Raw genomic sequence first — 20122 nt, forward strand, 5'->3', positions numbered from 1 at the left:
GATGTGTGCAAACCTGGTGGCTAACTACACAAAAAATATCTGACCTCTGTGATTGCCAACCAGGGTTTTGCCACCAAGTACTAAGTCATGTTTTGTGAAGGGGTCAAATATTTATTTCACTCATTAAAATGCAAATCAATTTATATTTTTTGAAATGCGTTTTTCTGGATTTTGTTGTTGTTCGGTCCCTCACTGTTACATTAACCTACCAATAAAATTTATAGACTGATAATTTCTTTGTCTGTGGGCAAACGTTCAAAATCAGCAGGGGATCAAATTCTTTTTTCCCTGACTGTATTTGTGTATTCAAACAGTCACCACAGGCAGCTGTCAGAATACAGTAGCCCAGCAGGAAGATTCATCTATCCATGCTGTATAGCCTGCAGGCTAAATGAAGAAAATCTAATAGTGTATTACCAGCAATAGTTCCATAATGGTGTGTCCACACTTCTCTGGAACTGACTTTGAATGCTTAGAGCTATGGTGCTGTTTTACTTGGTGCTTAAACTCTGGGGCTTGGTTCTCCTCTAGCTTCAGCCTTTTAATTGGAGTGTCTTGGCTGTCTATCTGGGACAGAGCTCTGTCATTCTAAAGAGCAGATGGTGGACTCTGCCATAGAGGCTCACTCTTGCTTCAATCTGAACTCCAGGCTACAGAAATTTTCCAAGTTACGTGGGACATGTGTAGTCCCACCTAAATCTACATCAGTGCCAGCTGCTCTCTCTCTCCTCTCCACTGCCCATTGTAGTCTTGTAACGACAGCACCGACATAATTATGATAACGGTGCCTGTAGTGGGTGGACCCCCTGTCTGGATCTCCTGATCTATGCAGTGCATTTTTTCCCTTGACGGTCATCTTGAACCAGTGTATTTTAATAGTAGCAGATACTTGCAACCACATTTCCATCCTAGCAAACTGCGACGAAGACCCTTACTTTTGTTAGCCCAGTCCATGGAAGAAAACACTCCCCCCCCCCCCCCCCCCCCCGGAGATTAACGGAGATTTCAATTCATGATTTTGGTTTTGCACCACAATTATCTGAAGATATGGACTAGAAATGGTTTAGCCGTTGATACTTGTTTGTGTTCTCTTTATTCTCATGGTATTATAGCTTATTTTATATACAGTATAGACTGAACAATAAGACATAAAAGGAAGTAATTACACACTTTTTCCATATTTCATAATGGTTACAATGTGGCATTGGGAGTATTCCTCATGCTGTATCCAGAATGTCACATTTCCAGCACCATACATAGCAGGCAAGGTTTCTTGTACACATCGCTGCGTTGTCACAGCAAGGGCCAGACCCAGAAGAAATGTGCAGTATGAAAATTCGAAGCACTGTGCTTTGTTGATGTCATCAGCTTCATTCACTGGCTGCAATCCAGGAATGTGCCCAAATAGAACAGTTTTACAAATGCCTGTTCATTATAGCTAAAACTACAGCACGGAACTACCTGCTGGAAAGAGCAATTGGTTATTTACACTAAACTAACACAAAACCTGTCCTGTACTCTGTAGATGTTTTTTTTTTACTAAAGCGACTAACAGAACAGTATGAGTGTTGCATTTAGGGGTGTTTTACGAATAGGGTGAGCTTTTAATAAACTGTTGTGGTAGCGCAGAAATTCCTTGAATAGTCTGCACATGCATTAAATACATTTACAAATTTTGTTGTTTTCTTTTTTTTCTCTTTCCAAAGGAACACAATGCTATTATGGTGGATGAGATAAATGACATTCGAATCGTTGGTGCAATAACGGTTGTCCTCCTCTTGGGTATCTCTGTAGCAGGCATGGAGTGGGAAGCAAAAGTAAGTGTCTAGCTAACTATTTGGTGAATCTTTCTTCTATTACATGTCCTATTACAGGTAAATCCAACTGTGCATTAAGCTGAAGATTGAATAGCTGTTCTTAAGTTGCATTTTATATGAAAGTTGGAACAAGTACATTTTTTAGGTGTAACTCCAGCCAAAAAAAAATGATTTTTAGTTTTTGTATAGCATAGGGAAGGGTTCCCTGTAACATTTGTTTTGTGGAGAGGGTTTCACTTTACTTTCTGTCCCTGTGACAATTGGATTTTGAAGATTTTGGTGATAAAGCTTCAGTGCAGACACCTATTTCCCATGATAAATCTTAGGCTCGGTTCACATATATGCAAATTGGATGCATTTTGAACCATCTCCAATTCGCATGACATGAAACAACATCGTTTTCCATAGAAGCTGTTCACATATCTGCGGTGCATCCACAGTGCAAATTAAAAAAAGAGTCCTGTGCGTTTTCTGAGCACTGCAGTGCAGTTCAGATGTAAATTCCAGGCTCGTTGCCTTCTATAGAAACGCTTCTGAATCGCACATGTCATCAGTTTGTGTCTGGTATGGATTTTAAGGGGAACCCCATGCCAAAATGTAAAAAAAAACGGTCTTTCTGGTATGGATTTTGAGGAAATCCCTCACGCCAAAATTAAAAAAATATATGGTGTGGGGTAGGGCTGCACGGTTCTGGATAAAATGAGAATCACAATTTTTTTACTTAGAATAACCACTTCCATACAGAGCAGTTACACCCCCTTCCTGCCCAGACCAATTTTCAGCTTTCAGCACTCTCACACTTTGAATGACAATTGTTCAGTCATGCTACACTGTAACCAAACAAAAATTTTATCATTTTTTTTTTTTTACACAAATAGAGCTTTCTTTTGGTTCTATATAATCATAACTGGGTTTTTTTTTTTTTTTTTTCGTGATATAAGCAAAAAAAGAGCAAACATTTTGAAAAAAAAAAAAACACTTTTTTTAGTTTCTATTATAAAATATTGCAAAAAATTAATTTTTCTTCATACATTTGGGCCAAAATTTATACTGCTACATATCTCTGGTAAAAATAACCCAAATTAGTGTATATTATTTAGTCTGTGTGAAAGTTATTGAGTCTAGAAGCTATGGTACCAATTACTGAAAATTGATCACACCGGATGTACTGACTGCGTATCTCCTTTCTTGAGGCCCTGAAATGTCAGGACAGTACAAATACCCCCCAAATGACCCCTTTTTGGAAAGTAGACAGTCCATGGTATTTAGTAAGAGGCATTGTGAGTTTTTTGAAGTTGTATTTTTTTCCCACAATTCTTGGGAAAATGAAGAAAAAAAATAGTTTTTCTTTTTTTTCCCCACAAAGTTGTCAATTTATAAGCTATTTCTAACACATAGCATGTACACAGCAAAAATGACACCCCAAAATACATTCTGCTACTTCTTCTGAGTATGGCGATACCACATGTGTGAGACTTTTACACAGCCTAGCCACATAAAGAGACTCCACATCCAAGTAGCACCTTCAGGTGTTCTAGGAGCATAAATTACACACATAATTTTCTGACTACCTATCACACTTTTGTAGGCCCTAGAGCACCAGGACAATGGAAACGCCCACAAAATGACCCCATTTTGGAAAGCAAACACTCCAACGTATATTCTATGAGGCATAATGAGTCTTTTGAACATGTCATTTTTTTCCACAAGTTTTTGGAAAATGTGGGAAAAATTAAAACCAATTTTTTTTTTTATACACAAAGTTGTCAATTGACATGCACACAGCAAAAATGACACCCCAAAATACATTCTGCCACTCCTCCCGAGTATGGCGATACCACATGTGTGAGACTTTTCCACAGCCTGGCCATATAGAGGGACCCAACATCCAAGGAGCACCATCATGCACACGCACAAAACTCTGATGGGCAGGTGACAGGCAGGTGACAGGTACTCGGGTACTGATGAGCAGGCGGCAAGTACTCGGCTGCTATGATAGGCAGGCGGCAGGTACTCTGATGAGCAGGTGGAAGGTACTCGGGTACTCTGATGGGCAGGTGACAGGTACTCTGATGGGCAGGTGACAGGTACTCAGGTACTCTGATGGGCAGGTGACAGGTATTCGGGCACTCTGATGGGCAGGTGACAGGTACTCGGGCACTCTGATGGGCAGATAACAGGTACTTGGGTACACTGATGGGCAGGTGACAGGTACTCTGATGGGCTCACAGATAGGTACTAGGATCAGTGTGGTGACAGGCAGTGGTGTATTTAGGTTTTGTGCTGCCCTAGGCCTGACTAAACTTGTGCAGCCCCTAATTTAAATTTGACCCACCCCTTCCTGTAAAGGCCACACCCCTTCCTGTGGGCGTCTGCCAGCAGGGGGCTTATCAGGATCTGGAAGCCCCCTTTTAACATTCACCAAAAAAGTGTCAAAAATAAATGCAAACACAGACAGTTTTTGTCAAGTCCTTTATGAAACAATGTCCCCTAAAGTAAATGCAGTGTTAATCACGGTGAACGCTGCCACCGCCCCAAAAAAGGGGGGGGGGTCCATGATTGACTTCAGGGGACATTAATAAAAAAAAAAAATTATTTTGGACACACTTCTTGGTGAATGAGTAGGGGTACAATATACCTATACTAATAGGGGGCAGAACCCAGGGCCTTCTAGAAGCCGATAAGCTCCCTGCCAGCAGACCTCGACAACCACCAGCCAGTGTTGTGGGGAAGAGGCCCTTGTCCCCATCAACATGGGGAAAAGGTGCTTTGAGGAGGTGACATGTGGCCTGGTATAATGCCAGGCTGAATGCTCGGATAAGGGTCTGGTATAGATTTTGGGGGGGACCCCACTCCATTTTATTTTATTTTTTTTTTAAATTTTGGAGTGGGGTTCCTCTTAAAATCTATACGAGACCCGAAGTGCTCCCATTTTGTTTCTTTATGCAATTTTATTGCTGGCCATTCTTTGGATGAGTCATCAGTTGTTAAGGTTGCGGGAGCTGGCTTTCTGGCCCGATCCTTAACAACCAGCTAATGTTAAGGACGCCAGGGGCCACCCGCTACTAAGATTTGCACCAGAACATATATAAAATTGCAGCTGAATCGCTGAACAGCTACTTTGGAAATTCGCTGTAAAAATTGACCTGAACTTTGCACAGCACATGTGTAAAAACGGCCTTACAGGAGTGAATTTTCCTTCCTAGGGGTAGATTTCCTCTCACTTCTTGTGGTCTCCCTCCGTTTGTAAGTTGGAATCATATATAAGTCTGATGTATGTAACTCAGGGACTGCCTGTACCAGGATAGGGGGCTGAGTAGGATAAAGATAATTTCAGAACTTTTTCCACCTTTAATGTGACCCTCTTATAACTGGGCATGTAGCTATGTTCAGAATTAAAGAGGAAGTAAACCCTCCTCTGACACTTTTACCTATAGGTAAGCCTATATTAAGGCTTACCTATAGGTACTGTAAATATCTCCTAAACATGCACCGTTTAGGAGATATTTACCTTACATGCAGCCAGTGACGTCACTGGCGCATGCACTCTGAAGGAACGGCCGCTGGTGCCGTTTCTTCAGAGCCCCGTGCCATGACCGTCGGCTCCCGCGCACGTGCGCGAGAGTGACGTCACCGCGGCTCAGGCCAATCAGATGGCCGGATGCCGCGATCCCGGAAGACGGGTGACTGGACATGTTGCCCGTCATACAGGTGAGCGGGCGGCACGGCGGGGGCTCGTTCTTAGGTAAGTATTTCATAATGAGCTAGTATGCGAGCTAGCTCATTATGGGTTTCTCTTTCAGGTTGCAGCAAAAAAAAAAGTTTCATGGGTTTACAACCTCTTTAACCACTTGACGACCAGCCGCTGTAGATATACGGCGGCAGATCAGCAGGTTCCTGCGAAATGCCATACTCATACGTCGCTTTGCGGGAGCGATCGTGGGGGCGCGTTCGCACTCATTCACCAGCGGGCGAAGCTGATCTGCGGGGCCGGGGGCCGCTCCCAGTGGAGACAGAACAGCGGTCTGTGTTCTGTCCGCAATCAACACAGGGCTCCTGTGTTCCTCCTATTTAGGAACACAGGTCCCTGTGTTGATTCTATAAGCCCACCCCCCCCCCACAGTTAAAAAACACCCCCTAGGCATACATTTAACCCTTTGATCCCCCTGGTGTTAACCCCTTCCCTGCCAGTGTCATTAGTACAGTAACAGTGCATGTTTTTAGCACTGATTCCTGTAGTAATGTCATTGGTCCCCCCCAAAAGTGTCAAAAATGTAATTTAGGTGTCCGATCTGTCCGCCGCAATGTCGCAGTTGCACTAAAAATCGCTGATCGCTGCCATTACTAGTAAAAAAAAATGACATCAATCTTTCCTCTAGTTTTTTTTTATATTGGGAATGTTATATAGCAGAATGTGAAAAATATTGTTGTGTTTTTTTTTTTTTTTTCAGAATTGTCACTCCTTTTTTTGTTTTTTTTTAGCGCAAAAAATAAAAATTACACAGGTGATCAAATACCACAGAAAGAAAGTCCTATTTCTGGGAAAAAGAGGACATAAATTTTATTTGGGTACAGCGTCGCACGACCGCGCAATTGTCAGTTATAGTAACTCAGTGCCGAATCGCAAAAAAATGGCCTGGTCACTAAGGGGGAAAATTTTCCAGTCCAGAAGTGGTTAAGCAATCACATTCAAACTCATGTTAAATAGGAGTCAGTACACACCTGCCACCATTAAGCCCACGTTCACATTGGTCCGATTTGACTTGCGCCAATTGCTGGCAATGGCACCTTCTGAATCGGTGCGGTGCCACACCAATTCCCAAAAGGAGTTTCTTTACTACTTTTGGTGACTTCAGGGGGGCGATTTCAATAGACATCTGTGTATGAACCCGCGTGTCTGTGAAATCGCCCCTGAAGACGGACTGAAAATGCCGGTTTAAAGCCGGTCATAGTGTGAACCTAGGCTTAAAGTGCCTCTGATTAACCCCAAATAAAGTTCAGCTGTTCTAGTAGGTCTTTCCTAAAATTTTCTGTCGCATCCAACAGTAAAAGCCATGGTCCACAGAGAGCTTCCAAAGTATCAGAGGGATCTCATTGTTAAAAGGCATTGGTCAGGAGAAGTGTACAAAGTAATTTCCAAGGCATTAGATATACCATGGAACACAGTGAAGACAGTCATCATCAAGTGGAGAAAATATGGCACAACAGTGACATTACCAAGAACTGGAAGTCCCTCCAAAATTGCTGAAAAGACGAGAAGAAAATTGGTCAGGGAGGCTGCCAAGAGGCCTACAGCAACATTAAAGGAGCTGCTGGAATATCTGACTATGTGGTACATGTGACAGCAATCTCCCGTATTCTTCATATGTCTGGGTTATGGGTTAGAGTGGCAAGACGGAAGCCTTTTCTTACGAAGAAAAACATCCAAGCACGGCTAAATTTTGCAAAAACACTACTGTAGTCTCCCAAACGCATGTGGGAAAATGTGTAATGTTCTGATGAAACCAAGGTTGAACTTTTTGGGCATAATTTCAAAAGATATCTTTAGCTCAAAAACAACACTTCACATCACCAAAAGAACACCATTACCACAGTGAAGCATGGTGATGGAAGCATCATGCTTTGGGGCTGTTTTTCTTGAGCTGGAACGAGGACCTTAGTCAAGGTAGAGGGAATTATGAACATTTCCAAATACCAGTTAATATTGGCACAAAACCTTCAGGCTTCTGCTAGAAAGCTTAACATGAAGAGGAACTTCAGCTGTCAGGATGACAACGATCCAAAGGATACGTCCAAATCAACAAAGGAATGGCTTCACCAGAAGAAGATAAAAGTTTTGGAATGGCCTAGCCAGAGCCCAGATTTGAATCCAATTGGAAATCTGTGGGGTGATCTGAAGAGAGCTGTGCACAGGAGATGCCCTCGCAATCTGACAGATTTGAAGTGTTTTTGCAAAGAAGAGTGGGCAAATATTGCCAAGACAAGATGTGCCATGCTGATAGACTTATACCAAAAAGACAGAGTGCTGTAATAAAATCAAAAGGTGCATCCATAAAGTATTAGTTTAAGGGTGTGCACACTTATGCAACCATAATATTTAATTTTTTTTAATTTTACGTCCCTCCACCTAAAAGATTTCAGTTTGTTGTTCCACTGAGTTGTACAGTTTATAGGTCACATTAAAGGTGGAAAAAGTTCTGAAATGATTTATCTTTTGTCTTTCTTTTACATCACAGAAATCTGAAATTTTAACAGGGGTGTGTAGACTTTTTTATATTTTTCCTTGCATTTCCCTTTAAACATTTTGCCTCTACGAGGCAAGTGAGGTTTGCTTTGTCTCAAAAGATCATTTGTGGGTTCTCAATTTAGATGGGTTGAAAAATGTATATATTTTTTTTTTTATTATTCTGATTAGCGTAGATGAATAGTCATAATGCAGCATCATGTACTGCATTATAAGCAGCAAAGCAGACATCAGCTAAAAGGTCCTGGGTAGACTGTAGTTATGTCTAGCATAGAGCTTATCGTTTTGTTTCATGTTCCAAATGCCCTTTATGGGTAAAACCAAATTCTTGATTTAATAATATTCTTTTCTCCTGAGTGGCTACTTCTGATGTTTTTTTAGATAATCTCCTATGTCCTTTTCACCCTGATCCTTACTCTAATAAAACTAAATAGTGCAAACAAGATTAAGATCAAGAATATTATTTTTATTTGGATGCATGTGACAGACCCTTATTACACTGTCTAAGTCTTTTGACCTGAACTTCATCTTAATTAGAAAATTTAGATTATAAAATGTCAGTTTAGTCACATGTTTTTCATGTTCTCTTGGTAATTAGGCATTTATGTGTTTCACATGCCTTTACCTAATTTATAGAGCCAAGTACACTTAAACCAATTGGCTTGAAAGTCTTTTACTGTGGAGAGCTTGTGGTCTCTCTTTTTTGGTAACTTCCATTTATACACGTGTTTTCTAAAGCATCCCTTACAGGTCATGTTTTCCATGTCTCTAAAATGAATCATTGGTAAAATAATAGGTGTGAGTCAAAAATCTGGTGTAAGTACCTGGAAGTGTGGAAAATGAAAAATTACCCGTGAGCCCCCCCTTGCCCACAGCAGTTTTATGGGGTTTCCCCACTCAAAACGTATGCAGATCACCTGATTGAGTAGCTTTGAAGTGATAATAAAGTCTCAATTTATTTTCTTTAAAAATCACAAACATGTTATACTTACCTGCTCTGTGCAGTGGTTTTGCCCAGAGCAGCCCAGATCCTCCTCGGGTCCCTCACTGGCGCTCCTGGCCCCTCCCTCCTGTGGAGTGCCTCCACAGCAAGCAGCTTGCTATGGGGCACCTGAGCCAAGCCGCAGCTCTGTGTCTATTCAGACATGGAGCCACGATTTGGCCCCACCACCTCTCATTAGCTAACTGACTTTGACAGCAGCGGGAGCCACTGGTGCCGCTGCTGTGTCTCAGCTAATTAGGAAGGAGAGTCAGCAAATGGCCAAGGCATTCGTGCACACCGCTGGATCGAGATGGGGGCTCAGGTAAGTATTTGGGGGGCTGCTGTAGGCTGAATGTTTATTCCTAAAGCATAGACTGCATTAAGATAAAAAACCTTCTGCCTTTAGAATCACTTTGGGTTTAACCACTGCTAAACACTATTTGGCATTTTTCAGTGCAGTGAATCCCTGTATTAGAAACTCATTGCTTTCCAAAAAGATAAAATCGTGCCCATCATCTCTGGTCGTATACTGACTTCACTTTGTAAAGCCATAGTTGGTGTGCTCATTCAACGGATCTAAAAAAGATGTGTGAAACTTTTCTTTTGTAGCTTAACAGTTAACATCCTACATTCTGTGGTTTACCGTAGCTACATCTGAGGAACATAAATTCCAAAGGCAGTACATTTTAAAGATCTTTCTGTAAATATTAAAATATACATTTAAAAAAATAATTTATTATTATATATGCATGTTGCAACGGGTTTATCATTCATTTAAAATCATTCTGCATTGCTTTAATTTTTCCAGGCTCAGATAGTACTGTTGGTGATATTGTTGCTGGCGATCGTTGACTTCTCTATAGGAACAGTCATTCCCTTAGAGGACAAGAAGGCTAAAGGATTCTTTGGTTATAAAGGTAAAAGGACAGTGTTATGCATGATGTGAACACATTTCTTGCTTCCATTATCCTGTTACTGTGTTGTGCTAAGATCACTTCCAGTTCTAATCTTCCTCAAGCCCCCCTAGCTATACAATATAATGACCAGTAGACTCCTGGGTAAAGAAGAGTGTGTTTTCACTCTAATAAAACTGAGCAGTTTCAGTAGCATTCTCTTTTAAATCAGAATATTCCTAACCACTTGAGGATTTTACACATAAGCGGTACACACTTCAACAAAGTTTTTGGGATACATCTCTTTTGTCCATCTTGTCTCCCCCTGCTGTTGCATTTTCTGCCTCTATTACTGTCAATTACTGGCTGTCATAATGATAACTGGTAGTTACTTTGTGTTATATCCCAGGAATGCAGTCTCTCCTGTGTAAAATGACATTTGCAGACAGTCTGCAGATCTACATATGACATCACTTATAAAAAAAACGTTGTAAATTAAAAGGTTTCTTTTAACCCCTTGTTAAGCCTTAGCTACCCTAATCAGCACTAATTGACCGCTTCCTCCTCTTCTCACCTTCGCTACTTGTTTCAGTATCACACAAGAAAACATGCAAAAGGTGAAAACAGTCTTATTTTAATTTACAAATAACTTTGCCATGCTTTGGACCAGAAAGATCATTTTGGTGTCATTTCCAAAGCAGATTATTGAAAAGAAGTATAATTTTAATTTACTGTAAACCGTTTTTTTTTTTTCCAAATGCTGGTCAAGACAGAATTCCTTTTTTTTTTCTATTTATTACATATTTTTGCCTATAGGTCCCATAGAAAGGTTAAGTATTTTTGCAAAGCCGTATTCTCAAAATAAAGTCCGTTACCCACTCCCTTCCCCAAAAAATTTAAATAAATAAAATCATTGTATGTATTACTTTGTTATATTAAAAAATGGCAAAGCTACACAAACAGACCAATAGTGGAACTGTAAAACTGGCTTTGGTAAATAAGGGGTATACAGGTGCAAGAGCTGACATTTTTATAGCCTAACATCAACAAAAACATTTTTTCTCTCTCGTCTTTGAGGGATGCAGCTTGAGCATCTTAAGGTTGAAGTAGACTAGGCGGTATATTGCAGCCTATAGGAAAATTTTACACTAGGTACATCAGAAACTGAGGGCTATAACGCCTTGCACCTTACGATTGCTTAGTTTTGTTTAGTGTTTCTCAGGAAATTGGAAGTGTTTTCTTCAGCTTTGCTGTTTTTTCTTTGGGATGGGAACATTTTTACTACTTTTCAACAGCTGATGGTAGATTTAGGCCAGATAGTGAATGCCTGGAACGCTCTCCAGTTAGCAAGTGTAGGTTTTCTCAGGTCATTAAGTGTACTGCTGTTCTATCTGCAACCACCCCAAATTTTTTTTAAACAGAGTCCGTATACCACGCTAACAAATCTTACTTGCTCTTAAGACATTTGTTGTAACAAAGGCGTTGGGCAGGGCATGTTGTCAATACGTTCCTGCACATGTGCACTTGGTGTGGATCAGGATAGCGCCATTTAAACTCGGAGGAAGTATGATTTGTCTTTGTTAGCATTGTATTTGGACTTTGTTTAATTTAATATAATGCACATACTGAGGAATACAGTAAAACCTTGGATTGCGAGCATAATTAGTTCCGGGAAACATACTTGTAATCCAAAGCACTCTTATATTAAAGTGAATTTCCCCATAAAAAATAATGGAAACTCAGATGATCTGTTCCACAACATTTTATTCATAAATCCTTCAGTTTCCATGTAAAAAGATTACAGAAATGTGATAGGTTGTGTAACCATAAAATGTCCATCTACAAATGGCTTAAACATATTGGACTAGGTGGGACTTTAAATGAGACCCAAGCTGGTGTTGCCCGTCGTCTCCATCCCTATAACAAAAAACAAAATGAGGTTGAAGGATTGTAAGAGGTGCATGAAAGTCAGCCAGCCCCCAGTCTGATGTACTCACCCTCCAGTCTGTCACCAACCAAATAAAACCTGTCTCTTGGTACAAAGAACAGGGGTTTAGTTGACACACATTTGCAAACGCATGTGAAAGCTGCAGAGCCACTTCACGGCACCCTGTTAAATCTGCAGTCCTACACTCATATTTTAGTGTTTATTTGGTTGGTGACAGACTGGAGGGTGAGTACATCAGACTGGGGGCTGGCTGACTTTCATGCACCTCTTACAATCCTTCAACCTCATTTTGTCATCTACAAATGGCAGCCTCCACAAGAGGATAAAAAGCAAAATCCAGCAGGAGCTACAGAGTATAAAAGAGAAGAGAGGCGCCTCAAAGTGTAGCAATATGGTTAGATTTATTGAAGGTACAACAGTTAGCAACTAACATGGTTGATGATTATAAAAGGGGCACAACTAAGTATGTAGACAGTTGGGGTAAAGCTGTCCACATAGACCATCCTCCTCATCGCTGCTCCCCCCCCCCCGCCTGCAGTCGTGCCTGGGAAGACTACCCTGCAGTAGAGTGATCTGAAAGCGAGGCTTGAAGCGCTCATGGAGCGCAGTGTGGAAGAGATGACGCTGATGGCGGTGCTGAGGATGGTCTATGTGGACAGCTTTACTCCGGATGCCTGCATACTTAGATGTGCCTGTTTTAATCATCAACCATGTGAGTTGCTAAATGTTGTACCTTCATTGAATGTAACCATATTGCTACACTTAAGAGGTGTCTCTCTTTTCTTTTATTCTCAGTTGCGACGTGACGCTACTTGTATATCAAGCCATCGCTTGTTTATCAAATCAAATTGTATAATATTTTGCTTGTCTTTAAAAACCCTCTCAATCCAAGGTTTTACTGTAAATAAGAATCCTCTAAATTGGGTTACACTATGTGCAGTGGGCTTCCTTTCAAATGCATGGCCCATTTTGGATTTAGTGTGGCAGCCTGAGAGGTGGGTTGGGGGAGAGTTCTGGAGACAGTTGGACAAGCTTTCTCTAGTTGGACTGGTTTTACCTGTGTTGATATGCCCACCTCTGTTTGGACTGCATTTGGACATCCCCAGGTTTCCTAATTTAAGATAAAATATAATTTTTGTACTCACTGTAAAATCCTTTTCTCCAAGTCCATTGAGTAGCACAGCACCCTCTTCTCATATGCTATTGTTTCTTTGGATTGCTTAGTACAACTATGCAAGTGAGAGGTTATATCCATAAAGTGGCAGACCTTCAGTTTTCTATGTGCCTAGTGTCCATTCCTCCTGTAGGCAGCAGGAAAGCCCAAGGTTGCTTAATTATCATCAAGTTGCATCCCTCAATGAAGGAAATGACTCTTCAGTGAGAATAAAAACCCTTATATTTTTGTTTAGAAAGACTTTGGAAGAGTAAATTTAGTTTCACTGTTGTCCGCATCATTTCATCTTCCCTTCCCATCTCTTTGGTAGCAGGGAAAGTATTAAGGTTAGTGGTTTTCACCACCATAGAAAGACACAGACAATGATAATAACTTGAAAATATTCTAACCTATCCCCTTTTTTCTCAAAGTTCTTTATTGTAATGTGTCCCACCACTGGAGAGAATTCCCATTGCTTTTGTAGTAATGGAAAGTGAGGGGAAAACTCTCCCCGCATTGAAACCTTGACTGTGGTTCTAATCCTTATATTCTGTCCAGTTTATTGTGTTTATTACGATAGTACAGTACGTTTAGAAAAGAGTAACAGAAAGCATAGAAATAGGTGGGATAAAGGATCTTAATTAGAGATTCCTGGGAGTATGAGATGAGGGGAGGGTAGATATATAACCCCATTTAGGGATTCTGACCCACGGATTAAGGGGAGCACTATGTGGAAGCAGGATCTGGTGAGATAAGCGATAAAGAGCTAATGTGTTAATGCAATGCCAGTTGTGGGGAGGGGGGAGGGGAGAGGGAGAGACCCTATTCAAACTTTTGATTCCCTTTTTGTTTTTTTTTTTTTTCTCTTTCTTCTTTTTTCTTTTCTTCTTTTCTATTTTTCTTTTCTTTTTTTTAAATAATGTTAGAAAATATTAGGGACAAAGGAGGGTTCCGATGACTTTAGTTAATTGTATTAAGTCCTATAATCTTGATTGAATTTGATATAACAGATGATGCTAGAAATAATCATGTGTTGAATGTTTTACAATGTAGATTGGACTTGAAATGATGTATTGGAACATTTTCAGTGTCTCTTATGAATAAATAAATACAATTAAAAAAAAAAAAAAAAAAAAAAAAAGAGAAGAGTTGGGTGGTTGGAATAGGTAGTTTGTTTTTCCATGGTTTCAAAATGCAAAGATAGATTAAAATAAAAGGTAATTTTTGTTTAGATCATAGGTCATCCTATTCAATCTGCTTCATTTTATTGGATTGTATCTCTTTAGTGTCTTCTTCAGTAAAGCCATAGATATTTACTTTAATACAAGTACACTTGTACATTAAGCACCACACCTTTTTTCCCTTTCTTTTCCCGAAGCTGAAATATTCAGTGAAAATTTTGGACCAGACTTTCGAGGTGAAGAAACATTCTTTTCAGTCTTTGCCATTTTTTTTCCTGCTGCAACTGGTATCTTAGCAGGAGCCAATATCTCAGGTGACCTTGCGGTGAGTATTTTCTCAAAATGTGTACTAAAATAACGCTATCTTTTAGAGGTTTAAAAAAAAAAAGAGATATATATATATATATATATATATATATATATATAATATATATATATATATATAATATATATATAATGTTTATGATATTTTACAGGACCCTCAACAAGCCATACCTAAAGGAACCCTTCTGGCCATTCTTGTAACAACTATAGTCTACATGGGAGTTGCAGTGTCTGTGGGTAAGAGTTCCATTTCAGCTTTGTGTGCGTTAAAAAATTTCATTGCAGTTACTTGCTAAAGCTTTAGGGATAATGATTTTTTTTAAACTTTATTCATACCATATATATTTTTTAGTTGCATTCCCTTTTAGGAATTAATTTTTAGGTCTTTTAGACCACATTCATACTGGAGTTGAGCGTCCTTGATTGTTTTTATAGGAATTCGTACAAGCGTTTTTGAGAGTTTTTGCCTCAAGTAGTTCTAAAGCCTAAACATTCTTTACCTTCATTGCATTCCTTGCACATGAAGGTAAAAAAATGTTTGTTAGGCATCAGTATTGGCCCCTCCCTCGCCTTTTACTTACCTGAGCCCTCGTTCAATCTAGCAATGTGCCCATTTGCACCTCCTACCCTCATTTCTGGGTCTCTAGAGCTGTGCTGAGGCACTGCGAACACGCAAAAGTTGGCACTGGACAGAAAGGAGGGGCCAGGACCATCAGCGGGGGACCAGGAAAGAGGAGGTTCGGGGCCACTCTGTGTAGTTCCATTGAAGAACACCTGACATTTGCATCCAGATGAGGGGACAGTTATATTGAATATGCAAGAATGTACTGTATGATTGTCCTTACATATTGCTCGTATGCATTGTAACTGATTGGCAGTCTAGCAATTTCTGTGTATTTCTTTCCTTTTGTGGTTAGAACGCTTTCCTGGTCACCCCTTTCTACACTGATGGTCAAGGGCATTGTTTGTTAGTCCATGCTTTGAGTAGCTATTTGGACACATCAGGAGTTGCAGTAGATATTATGGTCTAGGTATTATGGAAATCTACTATACTGTTTTAAGCTCTAGTCTCCATAGTCCTTACTGTAGTTCACTCTGACTCCGATATGGGTGATCTCTTGGCTATTTTCAGACCCGGCCAGGGATAGAAGGCAGCGTCTTCATGCTTACAGTGCCTGTTTGGCTGCTCATTGGATGGTGCCTGGGTAGTTTCAGGGCCAGTAAAACTTAACAAGCCAAGTGGCATCACAGCGATGTTTTTTTGTGGCCACTTTTAAGGGTGGCATTCCAATCACTGCTATAGGGGGTTTTTGATTCCTGTTGTCTTCCAGTGCATGGAGCGTTATTCCCATGGCCCACAGATGAATCGATTTCAGTATGATTCCTAAAACTGTTTTAATTTAGGGATTCCCTGCTACTCTTCATAGTTATATGTAGAACCTCTGAGTGGAGTTAGGGGTCGTTTCCCAAATCTTTGACATCAGTATGGACAGAGGAAGGTGTTCGTCTCAATAGCTCCACTGAGCTAACAGATCAGACTACCAACTCTTACGTCTACCAATCTCAACCAGGTACCACCCAAAGGGATCTCAGCCCATTCTACCAGGGTAACGGGAGCTACGTCAGACCAGATCTGCCAGGTGGCGACCTGGTCGATCTTCAGGATAGATTTTCCTGTCCAGCCAAGACCAATCTTTCAGTGGAAAGGTCATTCAGGCTGTAAACCCCCCCCCCCCCCCCCAGTAGTGTTCTTTGCTAAATCCTCTCAGATGCTGCCCTGGAAGACGGCTTGAGAAAACAGAGTTAGGTACCTGGTAACTCTTTTTCTAGGAAGTCTTCCAGGGCACTACTCATACTGGTCCCTATTTCTTAGGCGAAAGTTTTATAGAAGGATGGTGCCTGTTGTTCCTCCGGTACTTGTACTAAGGCACTGAAGTATGTGACGTCGTTTTAAAATGGTGGATGATGTGTTTCCTGTTTTAGGTGGGAGGAGACCTACTAAATCACTCAGATGCTGCCCTGGGAGACTTCCTAGAAAAAGAGTTAACGGGTACCTAACTCTGGTTTTCAGGTGTTCCTATTGAAATCTGTCGGGGTCAAAAATTCTTGTAGCTCAAGAAGAAGCTTCTCTACTTTTTTAAACTATAAACTTCTAGCCATGCTATGCTCAGGTGTGAGTGAACTGGCACACCTGTAAATAATTGGATTTTTGATGTTGGGAATTTTGGAGCTTTGACCTATAAAATGCTCAGGTGTGAATGGGGCCTTTGGCAAAAAGTAAAAAAAACAAAAAAAAAATCTAAATTTATTTATTTATTTTTTTTAAATTTGTTTTTGTTAGGCAGTATTTTTTAAGCTGCATTCCTTGTAATCTGCTTAGGGGCTCTTTCACACGGTCCGCCTCCGTAGGCGGATCCGTGTTGCTCAGCGGGGATCGATCCGCGATCCCCGCTGAGCCGGCGGATGACAGCTCAGTCTCCGCTTGCAGAGCGGAGAGGGAGGTGTCTCAGCCCCCGCTGCCCTCTATGGGGGATCGGATGAGAGCGGACCGCCTGTCCACTCTCATCAGATCCGATCCGATTACTGAACGGATGGAAAAATAGGGTTTCCATCCGTCCAGATTTCATGCACAGGATCGGATGCGGATGGCAGCGGGTGTCAGCGGAGGTGTCTCCGCTGACATCCGCTGCCCCATAGAGCTGCATGGAGGATCCGATCAGATCTGCCTAAAAAACTGACAGGTGGATCTGATTGGATCGCCCGTGTGAAAGAGCCCTAGCACACATTTGAAATGATCTTCAAAAGGGTTTATTTACTCTATTCGGCCAGGTTGCATTTACCCATGTCATTTACATGATCTGAAGGAGCAGCCTTTAAAAAGGAGAAACAGCCACAACAAGAAAAAGGGGTATAGGGGTATAGGCTCCCCTAGAATAATAATTCCACCTCCAAAGGCATTTTTAGAATCCGGAAGATTGACAATGAACTTATGACCGGTCATATATTCACTTTTGCACTTTGTCCTATTGCCTCACCAAGTTTGTTCTTTCTGTTGTTCTGCAGGTTCATGTGTTGTACGTGATGCATCAGGGAATGTTAATGACACTCTTTCTGCAGCTGTGACAAACTGTACAGATGCAGCTTGTAAATTAAACTACAATTTCTCATATTGCAAACCTGACTGTGAATATGGGCTCATGAATAACTTCCAGGTAAATAAGTGTTGTGTTTTTTTTTTTTTTTTTTTGCAGTAGGCAAAAGAGGGCAACAACTTCTGGGTAAGGTGGTTTGTACAACCCCTTCCTTGAATAATACTGCGCTTTTGAAATATAATATATATTTGTTTTGATCCTATTTATGTATAACAATAATCATTCTATATTGTAATCATCTTTGCAGAATGCTGTGATGAGAACATTTTTTAGTTCAGATTATTTTGTTTTGCCTATACAGGTGCATCTCAAAAAATTATAATATCAAAAAGTTAAATTATTTCAGAAATTCAATTCAAAAAGTGAAACTCATCAATTCTATAGAATCATTAAACACAGAATGATATATTCAAAGCATTTCTTTCTTTTAGTTTTGATGATTATGGCTTACAGCTAGTGAAAACCCAAAATTCAATATCTCAGAAAATTAGAATATTGTGAAAAAGTTCAATATTGTAGACTCATGGTGTCTCATTCTAATCAGCTAATTACCTCAAAACACCTGTAAAGATTTTCTGAGCCTTTAAACGGTCTCCCAGTCTGGTTCAGTAGGTTACACAATCATGGGGAAGACTGCTGACTTGACAGTTGTCCAGAAGACAGTCATTGACACCCTCCACAAAGAGGGTAAGTCACTAAAGTTCATTGCTAAAGAAGCTGGCTATTTACAGAGTGCTGTATCCAAAGGTGCACAAGCAACAGGGATAACCACAGTTGAGAGGATTGTGAAGCATAGGTCATTTAAGAACTTGGGGGAGATTTACAAGGAGTGGACTACGGCTGGTGTCAGTGCTTCAAGAGCCACCACACACAGACCTATCCAGGACATGGGCTACAACTGTCGCATTCCTTATGTCAAGCCACTCCTGAACTAGAGACCACATCAGAAGCGTCTTACCTGGGCTAAGGAGAAAAAAGACTGGACTGTTGCTCAGTGGTCAAAAGACCTCTTTTCGGATGATTTTGCATTTTGTCCCAGAGTCTGGAGGAAAAGTGGAGAGGCACAGAATACAAGTTGCATGAGGTCCAGCGTGAAGTTTCCACAGTCAGTGATGATTTGGGGAGCTGTGTCATCTGCTGGTGTTTGTCCACTGTGTTTTATCATGTCCAAAGTCAGCGCAGCTCTCTACCAGGAAATTCTAGAGCACTTCATGCTGATTTCATTTTTCAGCAGGACTTAGCACCTGCCCACACTGCCATGATTACCAATATCTGGTTTAATGATCATGGTATTACTGTGCTTCATTGGCCAGAAAACTCGCCTGCCTTAAACCCCATAGAGATTCTGTTGGGTATTGTCAAGAGTTAAATGAGGGACACCAGACCCAACAATGCATATGAGCCAAAGGCCACTATCAAAGCGACCTGGGTTTCCATACTACCTCAACAGTGTCGCAGGCTGATCGCCTCCATGCCATGCCGCATTGACGCAGTAATTTATGCAAAAGGAGCCCTGACCAAGTATTCAGTGCATACTATATGTACATGGACATACCTTTCAGTAACCCAACATTTTTGTGTTAAAAATCCTTTTTTTATTGGTCTTTTGTAATCAAATGTTCTGAGATACTGAATTTAAAATTTTCACTAGCTGTAAGCCATAATCAACAAAATGAAAAGAAAGAAATGCTTGAAATAGATCACCGTGTGTATGTATTGAATCTATATAATATGAGTTATGCTTTTTGAACTGAATTTCTGAAATAACGTATTGATGATATTCAATTTTTTTGAGATGCACCTGTGTATATACTGTATATTATCACTGGTATTTTATGGCTTCGTTAAAGTGTATGTATAGCCAAAACAGTTTTTTCATTGGGTTGGGATAGGGCAGGGAAGGATAATAACCCTTCACTGTCTAATGTTTGATTTCTTCAGCTATTGTGGAAGTTTCCCTTTAACTTTTCTGCTCCAAAGACACGACAGGAAGGGAGAGGAAATCTCTCCAAAGTGAAGGGTCTATCCCCTGTTGGACAGTTCTTACTGAAACAGGTGCCCCCCCATTGGAGAATATCTCTTGTCTCTTGTTTCTGTGAGAACTCTACAGTTTTAGATTTTCCAATACTTTCTGCCCTGTTTCTTCAGAGCAGATGGAGAATATCCCCAGTAGGGACACATGCAGCAGTAAAATCTGACAGGGTTTTCAAGTCTTTCACAGTTTTTAGGAATATACTGTAAGGTAGTTAAAGATGTATGGGGTCAATAAACCTACTCACCTCTGTGATGCTGCAGCTGTCCCACGTCATCTCTAAGCCAGAGAACTGAGTGATCAAATGACCGCTGACTTTGGCTTTCAGCTGCAGGCTGAGAGGAGGAGCCAGCTGTGAACCAGGCAGCTGGGGGGGATCCTGAAAAAGTTGGGATA

At 40.7% G+C, this 20122-nt stretch overlaps 1 protein-coding gene across 3 annotated transcripts in view; it reads left to right on the plus strand.

The window, feature by feature from the left end:
- The window catches only part of SLC12A2 (solute carrier family 12 member 2), a 192835-nt gene that overhangs the window by 105540 nt on the left and 67173 nt on the right, over positions 1-20122 (plus strand). For all 3 annotated transcript variants that reach the window (XM_082258914.1, XM_082258915.1, XM_082258913.1), the window contains exons 6-10: positions 1707-1817; positions 9852-9960; positions 14416-14543; positions 14695-14779; positions 17606-17754. In XM_082258914.1, the coding sequence (XP_082115040.1) occupies positions 1707-1817; positions 9852-9960; positions 14416-14543; positions 14695-14779; positions 17606-17754 (582 nt within the window). The remainder of the gene's footprint in view (positions 1-1706; positions 1818-9851; positions 9961-14415; positions 14544-14694; positions 14780-17605; positions 17755-20122) is intronic.

This window comes from Pelophylax lessonae (assembly GCF_965119305.1).
Source record: "Pelophylax lessonae genome assembly, chromosome: 1".
In the NCBI taxonomy this organism is placed as follows: Eukaryota; Metazoa; Chordata; class Amphibia; order Anura; family Ranidae; genus Pelophylax; species Pelophylax lessonae.